This window comes from Somniosus microcephalus, chromosome 1 (assembly GCF_052327205.1).
Source record: "Somniosus microcephalus isolate GS21.2 chromosome 1, FLI_Smic_1.0, whole genome shotgun sequence".
Lineage (NCBI taxonomy): Eukaryota > Metazoa > Chordata > Chondrichthyes > Squaliformes > Somniosidae > Somniosus > Somniosus microcephalus.
Window position 1 is genome coordinate 410,901,550 of NC_140987.1, and position 21,374 is coordinate 410,922,923.

Below are 21,374 nucleotides of genomic sequence, written 5' to 3' on the forward strand. Positions count from 1 at the left end.
CATCCACTGCTATTAAGAACATTGAGTCCATGAATGGACCAGCGAAATCAATATGCACCCGTTGCCATGGAGAGGAGGGCCACTCCCATGGGTGTAGAGGGGCATGTGGTGGTGCATTTTGGACCTTCTGGCATCCTAAGCAGCTCTTAGTTAGTTCTTCGATTTGTTGATCGATTCCCGGCCACCACACATAAGCTCTAGCTAGGCTTTTCATTTTCACTCCCCCAGATGACCTTCATGTAGCTCATTTAGCACTCTCTCCCTCAACTTGGGTGGAATCACCACTCTGGATCCACACATCACTGTCCCCTGGCATACTGACAGCTGTTCTCTTCTGGATGAGAATGCTGGCAACAGTGAGTCGCCATGTGTTGGCCATCCCCTCACCGTCAATTCATATACCCGTGACAACGTCGGATCATTGCGGGTCTCCTTCTCTATATCCGCGTTTGTTACTGGCAATCGTTCAATTATCGACGAATAAAATATCTCGATAGGGTCCACTGCTGGTGCTTCCTCCACAGTAGGCAGTGGCAGGCGCGATAGCCCATCAGCGTTCCCATGCTGTCTCGTGCCTTTATATTCTATTTCATATTGATTCGCCCCTAGAAACAAGGACCATCTTTGTAACCGCTGTGCAGTCATTACTGGCACGCCCTTCTTAGGATTAAAGATGGAGACAAGTGGTTGGTGGTCAGTCAGCAAGGTGAACTTCTGTCCATGCAGATAGTGGTTGAATTTTTTTACTCCCCATACTAGGCTGAGGGCCTCCCTGTCAATCTGGGCGTAGTTGCGCTCAGCTGAGGTTAGTGACCGAGACGCAAAGGCTACTGACCTCTCCAACCCGTCTGGGAATTTGTGCGACAGCACCGCTCCAATGCCGTAGGGTGATGCATCACATGCCAAACGAATTGGTAGTGCTGGGTTGAAATGGGCCAACACCTCTTTTGATGTGATCAATTCTTTACACTTCTGGAAAGCTCATCTACGTTCGTCATCCCACTTCCATGGTACCCCTGTTTGCAGTAGGGTGTTCAGCGGGTGTAATACCGTAGACAAATTTGGTAAGAACTTGTGGTAATAGTTTACCAGCCCGAGGAACGACCTCAGTTGTGACACATTTTCCGGTGCTGGAGCCTTGACTACTGCCTCTATCTTGTCAGGGGACTTATGTAACCCCTCTTCATCGATGACGTGGCCGCAATACGAGATCTGTTTCTGGAAAAACTCGCACTTGTGGCGATTAGCTCGTAGCCCATATTCCTTTAATCTGGCGAGCACCTTCTCCAAGTTAGCGAGGTGATCACCGTCATTTTCGCCCGTGACCAAGATGTCGTCCAAATAACACTGGGTCCCTGGAATCCCTTGCAGGACCTGATCCATCGCCCTTTGCCAGATAGCCGGAGCCGAGGCTACTCCAAACACCAGCCGGTTGTATTGATAGAGACCTTTATGGGTGTTGATCGTAAGGTAATGTTTCGAAGCTTCTTCTACCTCCATTTGCAAGTACGCCTGGGCTAGATCAATTTTGGTGAAGCGTTTACCACCAGATAGCGAGGCGAAAATATCCTCAATTCGTGGAAGCGGATATTGCACCGTGTGAAGGACTGGGTTCACTGTCACCTTAAAATCCCCACAGATGCGGACCTTCTTTGGTTCCCCAGGCGTATTACTCAACGACCTCTTCATTACAGGAACGATGGGTGTAGCCCACTCGCTCCAGTCCACTTTGGACAGTACTCCTGAACGTTCCAACCCTTCCAGCTCTGCTTCAACCGCTGGTCTGATCGCATAAGGCACTGGTCTGGCCTTCAGAAACTTTGGGCTTGCATTATCCTCTATTTTAATTGTTGCTGTTATTCCTTTTAGTGTTCCTAGTCCCTCCTGGAACACTTCTTTTGTGTCAGTTAGCATTTTTGACAGTCATCCAGGTGTGATGTCGTCATCCTTTTTGGCCTCCACCTTCAGTGCCTGTATGGAATGCCAATCTAAATGTATCTTCCGGATCCATTCACATCCTAGCAGTGGTGGTCCTCCATTTGGCAATACATATATATCCATTTTAGGTATTTCCTGACCTTTATATGTCACTTTCACCCTTATTTTTCCTTTGGGGTAGACTTTTTGCCCCGTATACGTCTTCAAGACAATCTCTGTAGCTTTCAAGGGTATGTGTGAAAATAGCCGCTTGTAGTCTCTTTGATTTATGACTGTTAGAGCTGCTGTGTCCAATTCCATTTCCACTTGGACTCCGTCTATCTTGAGTGTAACCCAGATAGTCTGGTGATCCTCCATTTCGGTTACATTATGTAGTTTCAGACAACCCAGCTCCTTGCTTCCAGAGTCTGTGTCACTTTTCTGTTCATCTGAACCACTGTCCATCACCTGGTGTACCTTTTTGTACTTCTCCTGTGGAGATTTCTTACTGTTGGTTTTCTTCCCAGACCTGCAGACTCTTGCTATGTGTCCTGCTTTCCCACACTGTCTGCACACTTGGTCCTTGAACCAACAATCCTTCTGGTCATGTGTTGTTCTGCCGCAGCAATAGCACTTCCCTGTTCCATAGGTCATTTCGTTGGTGCCATATTCTTGCGGTCTCCGTTGTATCTCTGCAGCGCCCCTTGTGGCTGCTTCGTGTGATACTGCCATACTGAAAGCTTTGTCCAGTGTAAGGTCCTTTTCTGATAGAAGCCGTTTCTGGGTTCCTTCACTTTGTAGCCCACACACAAACTTGTCCCTTAACGTGTCTGCTAGTCCCGCTCCAAACTGGCAATATTTCGATAGCTTGCGCAGTTCCGTTAGGTACTCAGCATTGCTTTCGTCTTTGTGTTGGTTCCTTTTATGGAACTTAAATCGTTCTGCTATCAGCAGTGGTGTGGGGTTTAAGTGGTCCTGTAGGATTTCTACTATGCTTTCAAAATTCTTGTTTACCAGCTTCTCTGGGGTTATTAGATTTCGCAGTAACCCATAAGTTTTTGCACCCATGGAATTTAACAGAACCAGTGCTTTATTAGCATCTGGCACTTCATTTGCCCTGCAGTACACCTCAATACGTTCCACATATGTCGCCCAATCTTCGACTTCATTGTCGAACGTAGAGATACTGCCACTCTTCGGCATCCTTGGTTGTGCGTTAACTATCACCAATGGAGCCTCCCGTGCTCTCCCTTCTTCTCTGCTGGCTCAAAATGGCGTCTCCCACGCTTTCCTTCCCGCGCTCGCCTGTCTTCTCCGCTGCGGCTTCGCAAAATGGCGTCTCCCGCGCTCTTCCTTCTTCTCCGCGGCTCAATGGCGCCTCCCGCGCTCTCCCTGCTTCTCCGCAGCTCAATGGCGTCTCCCGCGCTCTCCCTGCTTCTCCGCGGCTCAATGGCGTCTCCCCTTGCTTCGCCCCGTGGACCCTGATCAGCCCGTGATCCCTGGCTGTGCTCTGCGCGTTCTTCTCTTGATATTTGCCGACGCCGCTCAGTCTAGAACCCGACTGTTTCTTACCCTCTCTCTCTCCGGTTTGCAGTATTTTTCCTCGATGCCGCTCGGTGATCAACCCCCAGCTGCGCCCTGCTCTCTTCACCCTCTTTCTTACCCCGTCGACGATGCCCGGCTCTCTCTCTCTGCCGTCGGTTGGCTCCAGCCGCCGCTGCTTGGGAAGGGTCTGCTCTGGACCTGTCGTCAGTCTCTTACTGCTCATTGTGGCTGGGGAACCAAGCCCGGCTCTCCACAGCCTCCCCAGCGAAGTTGGATCTCTGCCTGACTGCTGGGCGGTTGCTCGTGGTCAACGCCCGTGTTCCTGGACTCGACTATTTTTTTTTATGTTGCAGGTAGATTCGCATCAACACTCGTCGCCACTGTTAGATCCGTGGTTCAGTGGATAAATAATTACACGGATGCTGTACATAAGCAAATAACAGGTCTTTACTGGAGGAGGGTAATCTCTGGACTGGGGTACAGAGGCATGCGCACAGCTTATATACCGGTGTGGTCACTGCCGGTACTACAGTATACAGGAGCTGTAAAAAGTAGTTCTGACTTAAAGCACATACACTACAGTATGGAGCTGGAGTCACATGTAGGCCAGACCAGGTTACAGATGGCAGATTGCCTTGCCTGCAGGACATTAGTGAGCCAGCTGAGTTTTTACACCAATGCAGCAGATTTCAAGTCTGCTAGTCTAGTGCCATAACCTTTAAGTCAACATACCCACATTTTCCTAAATGGGGCTTCATTGATATGCAGGGTGGGTTTTCAGTGATATTCATGTTCCTGCATGGCTTACCACCACTGCAAGGGAGAGAAATGCAGTGTTCCTGCAATGTTGGACTACTTAAAGGGCCAGAAGCACTTGAAATTGAAGAAATTCAAGAGATAACCAATGGACATCTGAAATGGTAGAAAGAAGTCCAGCATCAGGGTCTCCAGCTATGGCAAAGGCCCCCACAGATTTTTGGATGCTTCCGTGAATGTTCTGTTGGTCGAGATGAGGGCAAGGAGAAACCAATTTTTGGCAACCAAGGAAGGAAGCCTAGAAGGGTGTGATACAGACAATATGGAGGGAAGGGACTCGGGCAGTTAGTACCACCTCAACCACCTCACAAGCGGTAACACAATGCAGCACATGGTTTAATCATCTCATGAAGTTAGCCAAGGTAAATTCATTCATTAGTATCCGTGCACGCAATGAGGACCCCAAAGCCATTTTTTTGTGAAATTGCAGAAGTCCAGCCCAGTGCCCAATCTACCAGTAAAACCTAGTGGGATTGCTCTGCCAGAGCCACTGGATCAGTGTTTAAAGAGGCACTCAGCTGCAGGTAGGCGGATCATATGATCTGTGTGCCATTGTGCTGTTTGGATAGTCAGGAGAGCTTCCAGCTTCCAACTTCCAGATCGCTTCTTTCTAATATATTTTGCCTTACTTACTCTCAGTAAGCTTTATCTCTACAGCAGGTAGTACTAAGCCATACTGAGCAATGCTGAGAAAGTCCCAGGATTGATTCTTATTCTTAGTTCGCTAGCCTCAGCTGGGGTGGTAGTTGGGTACTAGAATTGGCGAGAATACCCCTGGAGTAGTGAGGGGAAAAATCAGCTTAGACTGCTACTAAGGGACCTCTGTTGAGAAGTGCATATGTGTCGATGTCGAGAGCGAACAGTATCAGGCTAGGCTGTAATGGTCCCCAATATGGAATAGCCTCACATCACTCACTATTCACACATGAATAATGACCATCTTGATGAGGTACTGGAGACTGGTCATCGCAGCATTGAACCAAGCATCAGCACATTCAGGAGTGGCAAGGAGAAATGTAATTATATATATTCAGGTCATTAATTGTGCTCTCAGCTAATGTTTGTGGGAGCGATTTCTTCGTTCTTAGTTCAGATAATCAGTTCAGTGCAAAGAAAGCAACTCACCTTTATGCAAACTGTTTCCCCCGAACTTTGGAAAGGTGAAAATTTGCGGTTTTGTTTGTAATAGTTGAACTTGGAGCATTTGTGAGCTGCAAATGTATTTTCAAGCAATTTTTTGGTACGTCTGTAAGATGTGACAGATTTGTAACCATGATATATCTTTGGTCCCAATCGCAGACCTTTTAAAATATTTTACAGGCTGATACATACCATACATTTACAAATATTCCACATCTCTGGTCTGTTCCCTTGCTAATTTGCTGCACCTCCATGCTCATCTGTTTTATTTTGCAACTTACTGAGACAGGAGAAACAAAGAACACATCTTTCACTGTCCTAAAATCGAAATGCCAATTGAAGAAACACAAATTTATAACAGTCCCTGGTCATGATATTCTCCCTTTTATAATGTTCACCACCTTCACACCCTCATTGTAAGATACATTTACAATGCTCACATTGCTCTGGATCAGTCTGATGATTTCTCCCTGTGTCTCTGAGGAGTGGGAACTTTCAGAGATGAAAAGAAATGCTGAAAGATGGAATGTGAAATAAAAATAGAAAATGCTCAGCAGCTCGATCAAAGTCTGGAAAGAGTAAAAAAAGATGTTAACATCTTGCCAGAACTCAAGAAAGGAAAAATTCAGTCATGGACATGCTGTTTCTTCCCAGCACATTCTACTTTCAGTAATGGGATCTTTCAGTATGTGCCAACAATGGGGCTAGAAATATGAAGCATTATAGCTTCTCCCATGTCTACAGTCCTCCCATGTCTTGGTTGTTGGAGACACAAATAAACATACTGTGAAACTATGGAATCTCTTGAAATAGAGTGAAGCAATTTAACTATTGTATTATAATTTATACGAATGCTGGCTATTTATGAAACTGGTTGCCTTGAGCGTTTGGATACAACACCAAGAACACATCCCTTGCACAGGAATGAGATGATTGCCTCTATAGCTGTTTGATTTTTATTACAGCAACATTTTTATAACTGTGATGGTTAATTTCCTTGCCTTTTGGTGGCTGTATTAATAGAAGCTGCAAGATTATGTGCAGGTCAGTGTACAACAGATGGCACAACCCTGAGGTCTCTTCTGGCATGTCCAGGTAACGCTTAGCCACAATCTTCCGATCCTCCTTAGATATAGGGGTGGTGCCAGATGACTGGAGAATTGCAAATGTTTACACCCTTGTTCAAAAAAAGGGAGAAGGATAAACCTGGCAGTCAAAGGCCAGTCAGTTTAACAGCGGTGGTGGAGAAGCTTTCAGAAACAATAATCCAGGAGAAAATTAGTAGCCACTTGGACAAGCATGGACTAATAAAGGAGAGCCAGCACAGATTTGTTAAAGGCAAATCGTGTTTGACTAACTTGATTGAGTTTTATATGAGGGACTAGAAAGGGTGGACGAGGGCCGTGCGATTGATGTTGTGTTTGTGGACTTTCAAAAGGTGCTTGATAAAGTACCACATACTAGGCTTGTTAGCAGAATTGAAGTCCATGGGATAAAAGGGGCAGTAGCAGCATGGATACAAAATTGGCTATGGGATAGAAAACAGAGAGTTGTGGTGAATGGCTGCTTTTCAGACTGGAGGGAGGTATACAGTGGCATTCCCCAGGTTCAGTACTAGGACCACTGCGGTTTTTGATATACATTAATGACTTGGAGTTGGGGGTACAGGGCACATATTTGAAATTTGCAGATGACATGAAACTTGGAAGTGTAGTATATAGTGTGGAAGATAGTAATAGACTTAAAGAGGACATAGACAGGCTGGTGGAATGGGCAGACACATGGCAGATGAAATTCAATGCAGAAAAGTGTGAGATGAAACATTTTGGTAGGAAGAATGAGGTGAGACAATACAAGCTAAATTGTACAATTTTAAACGGCCCCATCGAAGTCCTCATCTGAGTCCTGTGCAGCAGAACTCATGTGCGAAATTGCCCTCCAGGGAGCTGGCACCAGAGCTACCTTTTTCCCCTGGCCTGGCTGCAGCCCATTTGTGCCCGGTGATTCACCATGTACAGGTCCCGCCTCGATACTACCCTCTAAGGTTCGCGCAGTACTAGTTTCTGAGCTGGTGCCTGGGAGTGTCAGATCGAGTGAGGATGCCTCTTCTTTTCCATTACTCTCCTCTCCTAGTTGATCAGGGACTGGCTGGGCTGCTGGCAGTTCTTGGGTATCTGAAAGGAGAAAGGCACAAGGGTCAGGTTGTGGTGAGGGGAGGGGGATAAACAAGATGCATAAGTGAGAAGAGATTGTACCATGAGGGAGCTGTGAGAAGAAGGATTAGGTATGAGCATACCGTCATCAGCAATGATTGCAACCTCGCCGCTCACCACGGCTTCAGTGACGGCCCCTCCAATTATCTCCAACATGGTCTCCTCCAGCAAAGTAAGGTTCTGCAGACATGCTTCAGCCCTGCCTGTCTGCTGCTGCTCACGGTTGTTGTGAGCCACCTTGGCCTGCAAGAGAAAGGGAAGTGTGTCAGTGAGTGTAGTGCAATGAGTTTGGATGATGTGCCTGCCATGGTTGAATAGCAGACATTGTGTGCAAGGTATGAGATGTGGGTGTGAGGCTTGCAGCAGTGGTAAGTGTGTGAGGGTGAGGTGAAGCCATGATTGTGAGGTATGAGTTGTGATTGCTAGACATTGTTGGTAGGTGAGTGATGGGGTTGTGGTGCATTGGGCAGTGTGTGAGGCTAATGGTGCAGTTGGTGGGATATGGCATTTGAAGATGCATTCACTCACCTTGACCACTTGTGTAAGGTCATTATACTTCTTGCGGCATTGGATCCAGGTCCTGGGGGCAACACTAGTGACACTGCCGGCTTGTGCTATCTCCTCCCACTGCCTTCTGGCGTTTTGTCTCAACGGCTTCCTGCCCTCCTGCAGGTAGAGGACCTGTCTTCTTCTGTATACCCCAGGACCAAGGCCTCCACTGCTGCATCTGAGAAACACCGTGCCCTTTCTCTTCCCTGTTGTGACATGGCTGCATCCACAGTGACAATGAGGTGCTTCTGCAACAAACCACCTCCCTTTTATAAATTGCAGAGAGCCTCGGCAAAATTTTATTGGACAGTAGACTGTACCCAATATTGGCACCCCTCCTGAGTGCTGAGCTACCCAGAAGGGTCTTTAGCCCTTAGCTCAGCGCTCCGATCATTATAAGGAGCAGGCAGCACGAATTCTGTGTGCTGCCATCACCACTTTCAACGGGCCTAGGCAGGTCGTGCTTCGCGATCCCCGCACCCATTTTCGGGCCTAATCCAATTTCATCCCCAAACTTTTCCAATGGCTGAAGGGTTGATAACCAGAGGGCACAGATTTAAGGTGATTGGTAAAAGAACCAGAGGCGACATGAGGAAAAACATTTTTACGCAACGAGTGGTTAGGATTTGGAATGCACTGCCGGAGGGTGGTGGATACAGATTCAATAGTGGCCTTAAAAAGGGAATTGGATAAATACTTGAAGGAGAAAAAATTGCAGGGATATGGGGAAAGAGCGGGGGAATGGGACTAACTGGATTGCTCTTCGAAAGACCCGGCGCAGACTCAATGGGCCGAATGGCCTCCTTCTGTGCTGTACTATTCTATGATTCTTAACAGCAGAGAAGCACCTCGACCTGGAAGCCTTAGTATCTGTGCATTGTTCCTCTGCTGTCTCCATCTCCATCTGTAAGAAAAGGATGCCACCCAGTTTTGGCACAATGAAAGAGCGTGTGTACAAAATGCAAATATTGCATGCAATACTTTAAATGATAACTCACAGACAGTGCAGAAGTGCCCAACTTCGGTTTGTACCATAGTTGACGGGCTGCAGAAGCACCTTCCTCCCAATACAAGCAAACTCCATCCTCAATTGCAGCCAAGCACAAGGGAGTGTGCGACCTGAAATTAAAGAATTAGTAGTATAAGCCAATGTAAGAGCAGCTAAAGTGACAATACTTCAGGAGAGGAAAGAACTGGTTTGAGGAAAGAATGAAATTAAATAACAAAAATACATTAACAGTAGCTTCCTTACTGAAGAATAGTTGGTACAGGAAACTTTGTGATATCCGGCACCGACGGGACCGAGCTGTTGCCGTCCCATCAAAACTGCCGGACACTCCAGCGCTAATGTTGAAACATACTCCGTATCTGGCAACAAACCCTGTTGCAACAGCTTCTAAACAGTCGGCCGTACCTTGCAAGCGTCTCTGTAGCTTAGCAACAGCTTCAGCTAGACGTTGCAGAGCCTGACTGGTGAAAAAAAAGCAACGAAAAGAAAAAAACTTACTGAACCGACTCCTGAATTTTGCCGGTGGATCGAGCATTCTGGACAGTTAACCTCCGGATAAACCAAAGTTTCCTGTACCTTTTATGTCCCTTCTTCTGAATTGCATCTATTGTAACTGCTTTGAAATGGATGAGTCACAGCAATCATAAACTGTTTGAGTTGTACTTTTTGGTCTAGAATTTCCTTGTAATGTGATACGCTGTGGTTGCCCTTATAAAATAAGTGTTGTGCCTGATGGTGGTCTCTTGAGGGAGTTACACACGAGCTTCCTGGGTCTGATCATTTGTATTCCTATTGGTGTAGGCATTGGTCTAAACCATTGTAAAACTGGTATAAGCATCTGAACTACCTGGAAACTTCTGTGCAGTCTTAAATAAACAGTTCAGCCTGAATTTCCTTGCAAAAAAATTTCTTACACCATTCCTGCACTGTACGTTGGAAATGGCAAGGAAATTCACCTCTTTCATGTAAACATGTTGCATCTCACATGAAAATACAGCTGATCCAGAAAATCTAAATAAAATTAAAAAATAATTTTATTTTCCTATTACACAGCATAAATATATTCTGGGAAGATAAACTGTACATTTGTCCCTTCAGGTTGTTAAAAACTATGCTGCAGTTCTGACAGGTTGGATTTGTAATCTGATTTTCAATTTGACAGACCTAGAGGAGAAATGCAAGGAGGGTTATAGAAAATTTCAGTGTTTTCATACTTGACAACTTGGATTTTCTGGTTAACATACGTGAATAGAAATAACAAGTAGCTTCATGGCTTGAAAGAGAAAGCTAAATGTGTCTGCTCATCTGTGGAGGGCATAATATTTGCATGGTCTGCTTGTGCTGTTTGTTTTGCCATCCTGGGGGCAACTAGCAATGAGGATGAAAATAAGGAAGTCCCACCTCTACTTGTTGGTAATTGGCTGGAAATTGATTGTTACCAGCATCTGAATTGACTCCAAAATTGTCTGTCACTAGCAGTCTTCCAGCTGACAACATCACTGTTCACCGGGGAGCCTCCTGAGGCAAAGCATTTTTTATTACATTTTCCCTGTGAGTCACTGACTGCCAGGAAATCATCTGCCACTGTACAGTAGCTGACAGAAACAAAGCTTTAATTATCTCAAATGAATCCTAGAGGCATGCACTTTTCATTTTTTTAAATGTGTAGAATTAATTTTCCATCTTCCAGCATCCATTGAGTTGCAGTTGCTTTCTGGTGATAAACACTTTCTAATTAATTAAATGTTAGGGTAAATTTTATCAGGCCAAACTAATGCAATGGGCCCAGTTTGGAAAAATGAGTGCCTGACCTGATGCTCCTGGATTTCTGCGCACCCGATTTTTCAATGGGTGATTTTGGGGAAAAACTGAAGCCACATTACCTGCATGTGCATATTTGAATATGGAAAACTGCTGTTTAAAGGGCCCATGCAAAATTTTATGGGGTAGAAATTGGCCTGCGCCCATTTACGGGCACCAAATAGACATTTCATGAGCAACCGTGCCTGAACATGTGGGCGCCATTAAGTAGAGAAATTGGTCCCCATGGTTCATTAATCTTGAATAGGTGGGCTGCCAGTGCTACTTGCGCTGTTCATGGGCAGCTCGCCTAAACAGGGGCCCGAAAATTACAGCCTAGAAACTTCATCGTGTCGCACTCATTTTACAGGGGTAAAATGGGCACCTAAGGGTCCAAAATGCTTCATTTCATGTTGCATAGGTGCCGCCCGCCATAGTAAATTAGGCTGCTCCAAAAGTGTCCAGGAAGTGGCCGGAAGTATTTAAATGGCTCATTAAAATATTTAAATAAGGGTCCTACGCTTGTTGGAACCTTTGGTGAAATTGGGCAGATCCAGCTCCTGACTCGCCACGTGATAAACTCGCTGAGAAACTCGTGGCATCAACAGGCAGGAGGGACCCTTCAGCAGCGCTATTTAAAGGACTCATCCAAGGTAGTTGTTGATTTGTTCGTCTAGGATGCTGGTTAGCTTCTGGGTATTTTATTACTGATGTTCTGCCTTTTAGAACTGATTTCTGGCTTCTGCTAACAACATTTTGCTGGTGATAGACTACTTTTGTCTTTCTTGAAAACAGTTTTAATGTAGTCATGGGTGGTCTGGTAGTTCTTTCTTTAAGTTCTGCCTTTGGGGCTGGAGGCTGAGGAGGAGCAGTAAAGAAGACAGAAGACAGGGGAAAGCATAGAATCATAGAAATTTACAGCACAGAAGGAGGCCATTCGGCCCATTGTATCTGTGCCAGCCGAAAAAGAGCTGTCCAGCCTAATCCCACTTTCCAGCTCTTGGTCCGTAGCCCTGCATGTTACGACACTTCAAGTGCACATCCAAGTACTTTTTAAATGTGATGAGGGTTTCTGCCTCTACCATCCTTTCAGGTAGTGAGTTCCAGACCCCCACCACCCTCTGGGTGAAAAAAGTTCTCCTTAACTCCCCTCTAAAACACCTACCACTTACTTTAAATCTGGTTATTGACCTCTCTGCTAAGGGAAATAGATCCTTCCTATCCAATCTATCTAGGCCCCTCATAATTTTATACACCTCAATTAAATCTCCCCTCAGCCTCCTCTGTTCCAAAGTAAACAACCCCAGCCTATCCAATCTTTCCTCGTAGCTAAAATCCCCCAACCCAGGCAACATCCTTGTAAATCCCCTCTGTACCCTCTCTAGTGCAATCACATCTTTCCTGTAATGTGGTGACCAGAACTGCAGAGAGAGAATGAGACAGTGAAAGAGACAGAGAGAATGTGACAGACAGACAGAGAGAGAGAGAGACAGAGAGAGGCCCAGGTGTCAGGAAAACAAATACCAGTTTACTCTCAGTGATACCATCATAGGACACACTATGAGCTACACTTACCTTGGTCTAACCATTACAGCATCAGGGAGCTTCAGCATAGCAGTGAATGCACTAAAAGAAAAAGCCCGAAGAGCCCTATATGCAATAAAAAGAAAATTCTACAACATCCAAATCCCAATCAAAATCTGGCTCAAAATATTTGACAGCGTAATCCTGCCCATTGCGCTGTACGGTAGTGAAGTATGGGGCCCGCTAAATCACCATAGCTACAAAAAATGGGAAAAACACACAATAGAAGCCCTACATGCAGAATTTTGCCGAAGCATCCTTCGCACCCAAAGGAAAACACCAACAAATGCATGCAGAGCCGAACTAGGCAGATACCCACTGATAATAAACATCCAAAAACGAGCACTAAAATTCCTAAATCACCTCAAAACTAGCTCCCCAGACACCCTTCATTTTAAAGCCTTCCAGACCCAAGAGCTAAACCCAGAAAAGAGTCCCCTGAGTCAGCTGCTACTGAAACTAAGTACTCCTACTCAGCCGGACCCTGACCAGTCCCAGACCAACACAGTGAACCAAATCATTAAACAATGCAAAGAAACCTACCTGGAACATTGGAACAAAATAACCAAAAGCCAAAGCAGATTAGAATGTTACCGGGCCCTAAAAAGAGAATATAAACTGGCAGACTATCTCTCGACCATCAGAGACACAAAACAGAGACAGACCCTCACCAGGTACAGACTAAGCGACCACCAACTGGCAATTGAAAAAGGGAGATACAAGAAATCCTGGCAGCCTAGAGAGAATAGAATATGCGATCAATGTCTGACCGGCGAGGTTGAAACAGAAATGCATTTCCTCCTAAAATGCGAAAAATTCAACACATCAAGAAACATATTATTTAACAAGCTCAGCCAAACAACCCCAGATTTCAAGGATTTGGATGGCCTGTCAAAATTAAGATTAGTCCTGGGTGAGGGAGACAGACCATACCTTGGTGCCAAATATGTAACAACATGTCACAACCTGAGGACTGTTTAAAATTAATACTGAATGTACCCAATGATGTACAAAGACTGTTTAAATTAATATTGTTTAAAAGTAATATTGTATGTACCCAACAAGGGTCAAAATTGTTTGACACCTACAGAATGTTGGAAAACTGTACTTTTTTGTTGTGTAAGCTTTGGCAATATGGTTCTCTGTAAACTTTCATGCCAATAAAGCATTTGAATTGTGAATTGTGAATTGTGAGAGAGAGAGCAAGAGAGGGACAGAGAGAGAGGCAGAGAGAGAGAGAATGAGACAGAGAGAGAGAGAGAGAGGAACAGAGAGAGAGTAACAGAGAGAGAATGAGACAGAGAGAATGAGACAGAGAGAAAGACAGAGAGAGAGTAACAGAGAGAGAGACAAAGAGAGAGAGACAGAGAGGGCCAGTGAGAAAGAGAGACAGAGAGAGAGAGAGAGAGAATGAGACAGAGAGAGAGAGAGAGAGAATGAGACAGAGAGTGAGAGAGGGACAGAGAGAGAGATACAGAGAGAGAGAGATACAGAGAGAGAGAGATACAGAGACAGAGAGAGACAGAGAGAGACAGGAGCATCTGGAGAAGAGGGAGGAGGAGGACACTGAGCAGGAGGCTATACCCACAGCGGGTCTTCAGGGAGCATTTCTCATACATCAGCTTCACTGATGAGCAAAGCGTCTTCGCTTCACCAAGAAGGCTATCTCCAAGCCTTGTCACCTACTTAAGCCACAAATCGAGCATGGAAACAGGGCATGGATAGCATTGCCTGTAGCTGTTAAGGTCACCATGGCCCATAACATTTATGACATGGGGTCGTTCCAGGCAAAATTGATATGAGGAGAAGGTGTTTGTGAGGGACCAACAAATGCAGGTGCATTTGGAGAATATCGTAGGCTGGGGCCATTGCAGCAGTAATGGGGCAAGAAGGATCAGGCTGGGCCAGTTGCAGGAGTGGGCCAGGCCAGGATTATTGCAGCAGTGGGACTGCACTCCCAGCTAAGGAAATTAGGTGAGAAATAAGCACCCACAGTTGTGCTGGGGAGGAAGGAGCTTGCTGTTACTGATTCCAACTGCAGCCAATGCAAACACTGCTGATCTGTAAGAATGTTCATACTGAAGGATTAACCATTGAGACATATTTAATGCAAGTTTATTGAAGTATGATTTGCAATTGATAGCAATATTCTATTGCTAATTTTTAATTTATATGTAAGAGGATTTTTCTTTGCAAGTTTGTAACTGCTACTTGGGATAAACTATTCCGGTTCTTATTAGTTAGATTGCTTTCACATGGATTTGGATTAACTTTAACACTGGCCTCTGAAGTCAATGGAAATAAAATTCGAGAGAGAGGTAAAACAGGCAGCAGATTCGCTATCACCCGTTTTACACTGTCGTACAAAATCAAAATCTACCTCACTTTGTGGAGTTGAGTTTAAACCCACGACCCCCAACCAACTAACTGAGAAACCAAACTGTTACAAGGTGAGCCAAGCTGGCGCTCCACTCACGGAAAAGGGCTTTATTAAAATGAGGTGTAATAAAATAATTTGTAAAAAGATATTGAACTTAAAGAAGTTATGCATCCTGTGGGAAGAAAGGGGGAGGAGAAATCAGATTGTTTAAGACAATATATTAGTATAGCTTAACCAGTTACTATAGTGATCTTGTTTTACTATGAGCATCAAATACTGAATAAAGTCAAATATGGTGAAAGAAACTGAGTTTAACAATAAAGATGTCTGGGGCAGTTACCAACAACATGATCTCTAATATGAAGGACTTTGAATATTGTACATGCAGAAACCCCAGCAGCAGTTTTACTGTAACAAGGACACAACTTCACATTTTCTGTGGTCATCCGTACAGTTCAGTCTCAAAGAGGTGAGATCAAATGGGGCCAAGGGCCTTCTTCCTGCAAAGCTATCTTGTGAGCTTTCAACTAGCCCAACATAAACAGGGAATGCCCTCATGCAAAGGACTCTGAGCTTATCAACGTAGTGCATGACTGCTTCCTGTGTGAGGGAGCCCATGAATGGTAGCTCTCTCCTTGTGCTCTTAGGAAATATCAAAGCAACTGTTCTTTGGAGGCAGCCTCGATGATGTAGATATCATCAATGTCACTTTATTTGCAAGCTGTTTACACAAGATGCAAACATGCATGGTGACATGAATCTTGTCATTCATGTGGAAATGACTTATGAAATGATACTGGGTGGCCTGCTGGTGGCGCTGTCCAGGGAGAGTATAAATACTCGGGCATGGGCCCAGCTTGCACAGGACATTCTTTAACAGGAACTAATGAAGGACACAATTAGATCTCCATGTTGAAAAACAGTTGATTAAAGCCTTGTTTAATACTCAGACCAAGTGCCTAGTAGTTTTCTTATGTCACATGGTATTTACTTTTATATTGTAGGAGTCGACGTACTCCTAACAAAATATACTGAACTCGGAGAGGTTCAACAGAAAAGGTTTAATTGTTGAGACCACATGTTGAACACAAAAATGGCGTCAGAGACTACACCAAGTCCGACTGTCTTTCATCAGTCCACAGCTTAGACTGCCCCTCCCCCGCTCTGGGCTTAACTATGTTGCAGATCAAGTTTCTTAAAGGTGTGATCCTTCTTAAAGGCATGACGCCTGATTTATAGTCTACGGACCGAAAAGCGGATTGTGTCCTTTCTGTGATCGGTACGCCACAATATGTTTATTATATATACTGTATACAAAAGCATTCTTTTATAGAGAGATAAAGAACAGTTTTATTTTACGAAACAGATTGTTGACTTTTTTTTAATTCCAATTTTGAATTCCTGAAGTAGCTCACTGTCGCTGGGGTACAGCTGCCCAGGTGCCAGCAGCCTTACAGCACCTCATCAAATTAGCTCTTCGTCATGTATGAGCATAGACAGGGAGTGCTGGCAGGCTGTACCACTGTGGAGGACATCACAGATGGCCACACACTTGTACTTTCCAGCTGAGGTCACTGGATAGCGATCAAGAGCAGGAACCATGGGAGCATAGAATGATACAGCACAGAATGAAGCCATTCGGCCCATTGTGCCTGTGCCGGCTCTTTGAAAGGGCTATCCAATTAGTCCCACTCCTCTGCTTTTTCCCCATAGCCCTGCAAAATGTTCCTATTGAAGTAGAGATCCAATTCTCTTTTGAAAGTTACTACTGAATCTGCTTCCACCATCCTTTCAGGCAATGCATTCCAGATCATAACAACACGCTGAGTAAAAAAAAAATTCTCCTCATCTCCCCACTGGCTTTTTTGCCAATTACCTTAAGTCTGTGTCCTCTGGTTACCAACCCCCCTGCCAGTGGAAACAGTTTCTCCATCAAAACCCTTCATAATTTTGAACACCTCTATTAAATCTCCCCTTAACCTTCTCTGCTCTAAGGAAAACAATCCCAGCTTCTCCAGTCTCTCTGCACAACTGAGGCCCCTCATCCCTAGTACCATTCTAGAAAACCTCCACTTGATGTCCTTTCTAAAGTGCGGTGCCCAGAATTGGACACAATACTCCAGCTGAGATCTAACCAGTGATTTATAAAGAGCTAGCTGAACCCAGGCCGATTTTCCCCCTCTCTTTAGCGGAGGGACCCTTACTGTTGCTCGAGCCCCAGCTAACTCAGCACAGACCAAAGATCAAACCTGAGATCTCTGGGCTGCTTTGTCTCAGTAATATACCGGGCGCTGCATATTCTTACTAAGCCATTGGGGCAGTTAAGAATGTTGATTTCCAACAATCCTGCAATAAAGTCAATTCCGGGCAAAGAAAAAAGGCAATTTTACATTAGTTAATTATTTAAAATATGGCCAGAGTTTATTAAATAATTGATTATTATTATAAAGATATAATTAAACTAGTAAGACAAAAGATAGAAAACCAAATTAAATCTTACACTGTAACATATCAGTGAAATAGCACAGCTGCAGGCATAAACCTATATTTCTTCACTAATAACTAATGGGGTAGGTTTCTGTTTTATTAACATCAAACATCAATCCTTTCAAATGCATCTAATTTACTTAACGCATGAAACCGGATGATGAATTTAGTGGTTTGAATGTGATCCTGTCATGGGTTGTCACCGGGATGGCAAGTCAGCATTCAGGACATCAGACTTTGGGGAATATGACGGCAAGAACACTGTACTGAATATTGAAGTACCACTGAGAAAAATACACCAAAGTGTTTCTGTGCCAGTATCTGTAACAGCTCTATATTCCAATAACGTCAGTGAGCTTTACAATCACACCTTAGAAGTTACTTCAAAGGGTGTAATTTTAACCCCCAAAACCAGGTGGATTTGGTTCGAGTGTGAAGTTAAAATGTAAAAAATCTGAAGCAGGAACCCAACCCACCTCGAACCCGCCCACTTCCGGTTTTAACAGAGGCAGGGGGAGTGGGGTGGGAGACCAATCCGCTCTCAGGAAGCAGATTGGTCGTTGAAACCGTTTAAGAAGGCTACATACCTCCATTTTAACAAGGTTTCTATTTTTAAACCCACGTTGGCCGGGCTTCCCAGGCCTCAGGAAACACAGCAGGTAAAAGGAAGCAAGAAGAGCTGGATCCATCAAGTAAGTGCGTTTACATCACTGCTTGTGGGCCAGGAGGAGCAGGAGTGTTTCCTCCAGGCCCAATAAGCCAACGTGTAAACACCTCCCCACCTCCACGATCTCCCCCTGACAGCCCCCCCCCCATCACCGACCACCCCCCATGATTACTACTTCCTCCCGACTCCCCTCTGATCTCTTCCTGACCCCCTGCAATCTTCCACCCACCCTTCGCGATCACCCCTGATCCTTTCAACCATGCTGTACACCCCCCAGCATACACCCACCCTCCCACCAAACCCCCAGATCTCTACCCTCAACAGCCACTAAACCTACCTGCTCCTGTGCTGCTTTTCTTGTACATTCCCCATCTGACAGGCAGTCAAGCCTATCAGTCAGGCTGGCTTCTAGGCAGGGAATCTGTTCAAAAAAACAACACTCAAACTCCACGGCATTTCCTGACCATAACTCCTCGCCCCACTCCGAAACCCCACCCCAGTAACTATTGGGGCTGTAATATTTACAAGACAGTAACCAATAGACAACAAAATGTATACAATAGTGATTATAAAATGATTCCCATTCTGTGTTGGTTGTAACTATATTTTCTCTAGGATTACATGTGATCGTCTTATTTCATTTCCTGCATGATAAGGTCACTATTATTCTAAATTTAAAAGCCAAGTTTGCCCAAGGGCTTTACTCATTACTCCTCCACAGCCACCTTTCTGGTTAGGTTTGACTGATTTTTTTGAGATATCACTAACTTCATTTATGAATATTAGCAATGTCAGCAAGCTGCTAATGATCTTTGCACACAAAGAAACAGAGTAGTTGGGTGGTAGTCTAATACCTTAACACGGGTTGTATGGTAGAAGAGCAATTTTAAATTTTCATTGAATAATTAAAAACCTTTAAGTATAGAATACAGATGACAAAGAGAGGATAAACCTTGGATGCCAGAGAACTCCTCCACATACACCTCACTGCCAGCCACGGGAAAGGTCACAACTACCCTGAATTTTGATGCAAAGGGATTATCCCAGGCTGTCAATGTAATAATAGCCAATAGCTGTGTGCAGATGCATAAAACAAGTTACAGAGGCATCATTCACTACAGCAAGCCAGCTCATCCACCTCTCCATAGGAAAATGACAGCAACATGGCAGGACACTACAATCTGACAAACTGATAAGCTTTCTCCAGGTCTGTGGAGTCATAGATAGCACCCACCAGGCTCCCTTAATCTCGTCGACAGGAAAGAATTTCATTTTCTCAATGTCAGTCTTGCTTGCGACCAACGACATACATCATTTAAGTGAATACTAGTTTTCCTGGCAGCTGCCACAAAGCCTTCATTTCAAGATAATCCACTTTCACCAGCATTCTTTCATGCAGAAGGGCTGTAGGTATTTAAATCCTGCAGCAGCATGCAATTACCCACACCCCAGATAGCGAGCTCCCAATTGGAGGTGGTACTACCACCCGGAGATCACCTCCAATATTAAGATTAAGCTGATGGTAGAAAAGGCAACAGGGTCAGCCCACTTCAATTCCAGCAAACATGTCCCATCACTCAAGGTTTCACCCCAGCAGAAAATCTTGGCCACATGTCACATTTAGAGAGAATAATGGATACCTGGGAACAAGACCATCTAATGGAGAGGTTTCCAGGATGTCATACGTCATGGCAGCAAAGCTAGAGTGCTTTGTAACTGTTATCTTTTTTTTTTATTTGTTGGAGATAAGCCGCCTTCTTGAACCCCTGCAGTCCATGTGGTGAAGGTAATCCCACAGTGCTGTTAGGGAGGGAAGTATACTTCTTTGTAGCAGTTTAGTACAACTGCATGGCTTGCTAGGCCATTTCAGAGGACAGTTAAGAATCAACCACATTGCTGTGGGTCTGGACTCACATAGGCTAGGCCAGATCAGGTAAGGACGGCAAATTTCCTTCCCTAAAAGACATTCGTGAACCAGATAGGTTTTTACAACAATCCAGTAGTTTCATGGTCACCAGCTTTTTATTCCAGATTTATTTAATTAACTTAATTTAAATTCCCCAGCTGCCGTGGTGGGATTATGAACTCATGTCTCCAGATCATTGGTCCAGGCCTCTGGATTATTAGTCCAGTAACATAACCACTGTGCTACCGTACCCCTAGCTAAACCACAGAATCCTACTACATCTTTTTCCATGTCAATTTTCTCCTCGCTCTCCTGAATCATGCTGAGATACAGTTCCAAAGGAAAAAAAAGAACTTACACGTTTGTAGCGCCTTTCATGTCCTCAGGATGTCTCAAAGCACTTTACAGCCAATGAAGTACTTTTGAAGAGTAGCCACTGTTGTAATGCAGGAAACGCAGCAGCCAATTGGTGCACAGCAAGCTCCCACAAAAAGCAATGGCCAGATAATCTGTTGGTTGAAGGATAAATATTGTCCACGATACTGGGAGAATTCCCTTGCTCTTCTTCAAATAGTACAATGGGATCTTTTACATCCACCTGAAAGGGCAGACCTCCGACAGCACAACACTCACTCTGTACTGCAGTAAAGTGTCAGCCTAGATTTTGTGCTCAAGTCTCTGGAGTGGGACTGTGAACCCACAACCTTCTGATTTAGAGGCGAGAGTGCTACCACTGAGCCACTTCTGACAGCCTAAGATTATGTACTCAAGTCTCAACCCATGACCTTCTAACTCAGAGACGAGAGTGCTACTACTGAGCCAAGGCTGATACTTGCCAATAGCTCTCTGGTAGCTGCCCAATTGGAATATACTTCATAGATGAGCTTAGACAGTGAACCCTGGATTTTCCAATGCCATCTGCTCGTTGTTATAGTAGATTGGATGGCTGGTATCAGAAAATGGGAAAAAGTGATGTTGTGATGTTGCAATGGAAATGCATTGAGTTTGTATTTTCCGGGAGCCGGATAAGTGGCAGTGTAAGTGCCCACCTGCTAGTTCCCTTGCGCTATCAAAGTTCCCTGCTATCTGGAGACCCTTGCTGGGAAGCTGGACATTGATTGATACTAGGCTCAGCTGTGATACCCTATAAGTAAAATTGCCTGCTAACATTCGTTGTCTGGACTTACACATGAAGAATCTGCACTGTGTAAGAGCTGTAGCTTGGATCAACGCCTTCGGGAGAGGATTAGAAAAAATTGGCAAAGAAATACAAATGTGCTTCTTTTTTTAAATCAATCTTTCAGTTGGACTCTCCCCCATGAATCTTCAATCATCTGAATCCATATTCATCAGATGATTCA

The 21,374-nt window shown here is 44.6% G+C and overlaps 1 protein-coding gene across 2 annotated transcripts; it reads right to left on the reverse strand.

Moving 5' to 3' along the window:
* Nucleotides 1-1,689: 1,689 nt before the first annotated feature.
* On the reverse strand, nt 1,690-20,782 carry LOC147125194 (uncharacterized). 2 transcript variants are annotated; one of them, XM_085998984.1, is made up of 4 exons: nt 20,372-20,782; nt 9,179-9,299; nt 7,674-7,874; nt 1,690-7,592 (listed from the first exon to the last, which is right to left on the reverse strand). In XM_085998984.1, the coding sequence occupies exon 4, from the start codon at nt 3,118-3,120 to the stop codon at nt 1,924-1,926; it is 1,197 nt and encodes a 398-aa protein (XP_085855110.1). In that variant the 5' UTR covers nt 3,121-7,592; nt 7,674-7,874; nt 9,179-9,299; nt 20,372-20,782; the 3' UTR covers nt 1,690-1,923. The 2 variants fall into 2 exon arrangements, with proteins under 2 accessions (XP_085855110.1, XP_085855119.1); XM_085998993.1 differs by having other exon boundaries at nt 3,892-7,592; nt 20,372-20,781.
* Nucleotides 20,783-21,374: the final 592 nt, after the last annotated feature.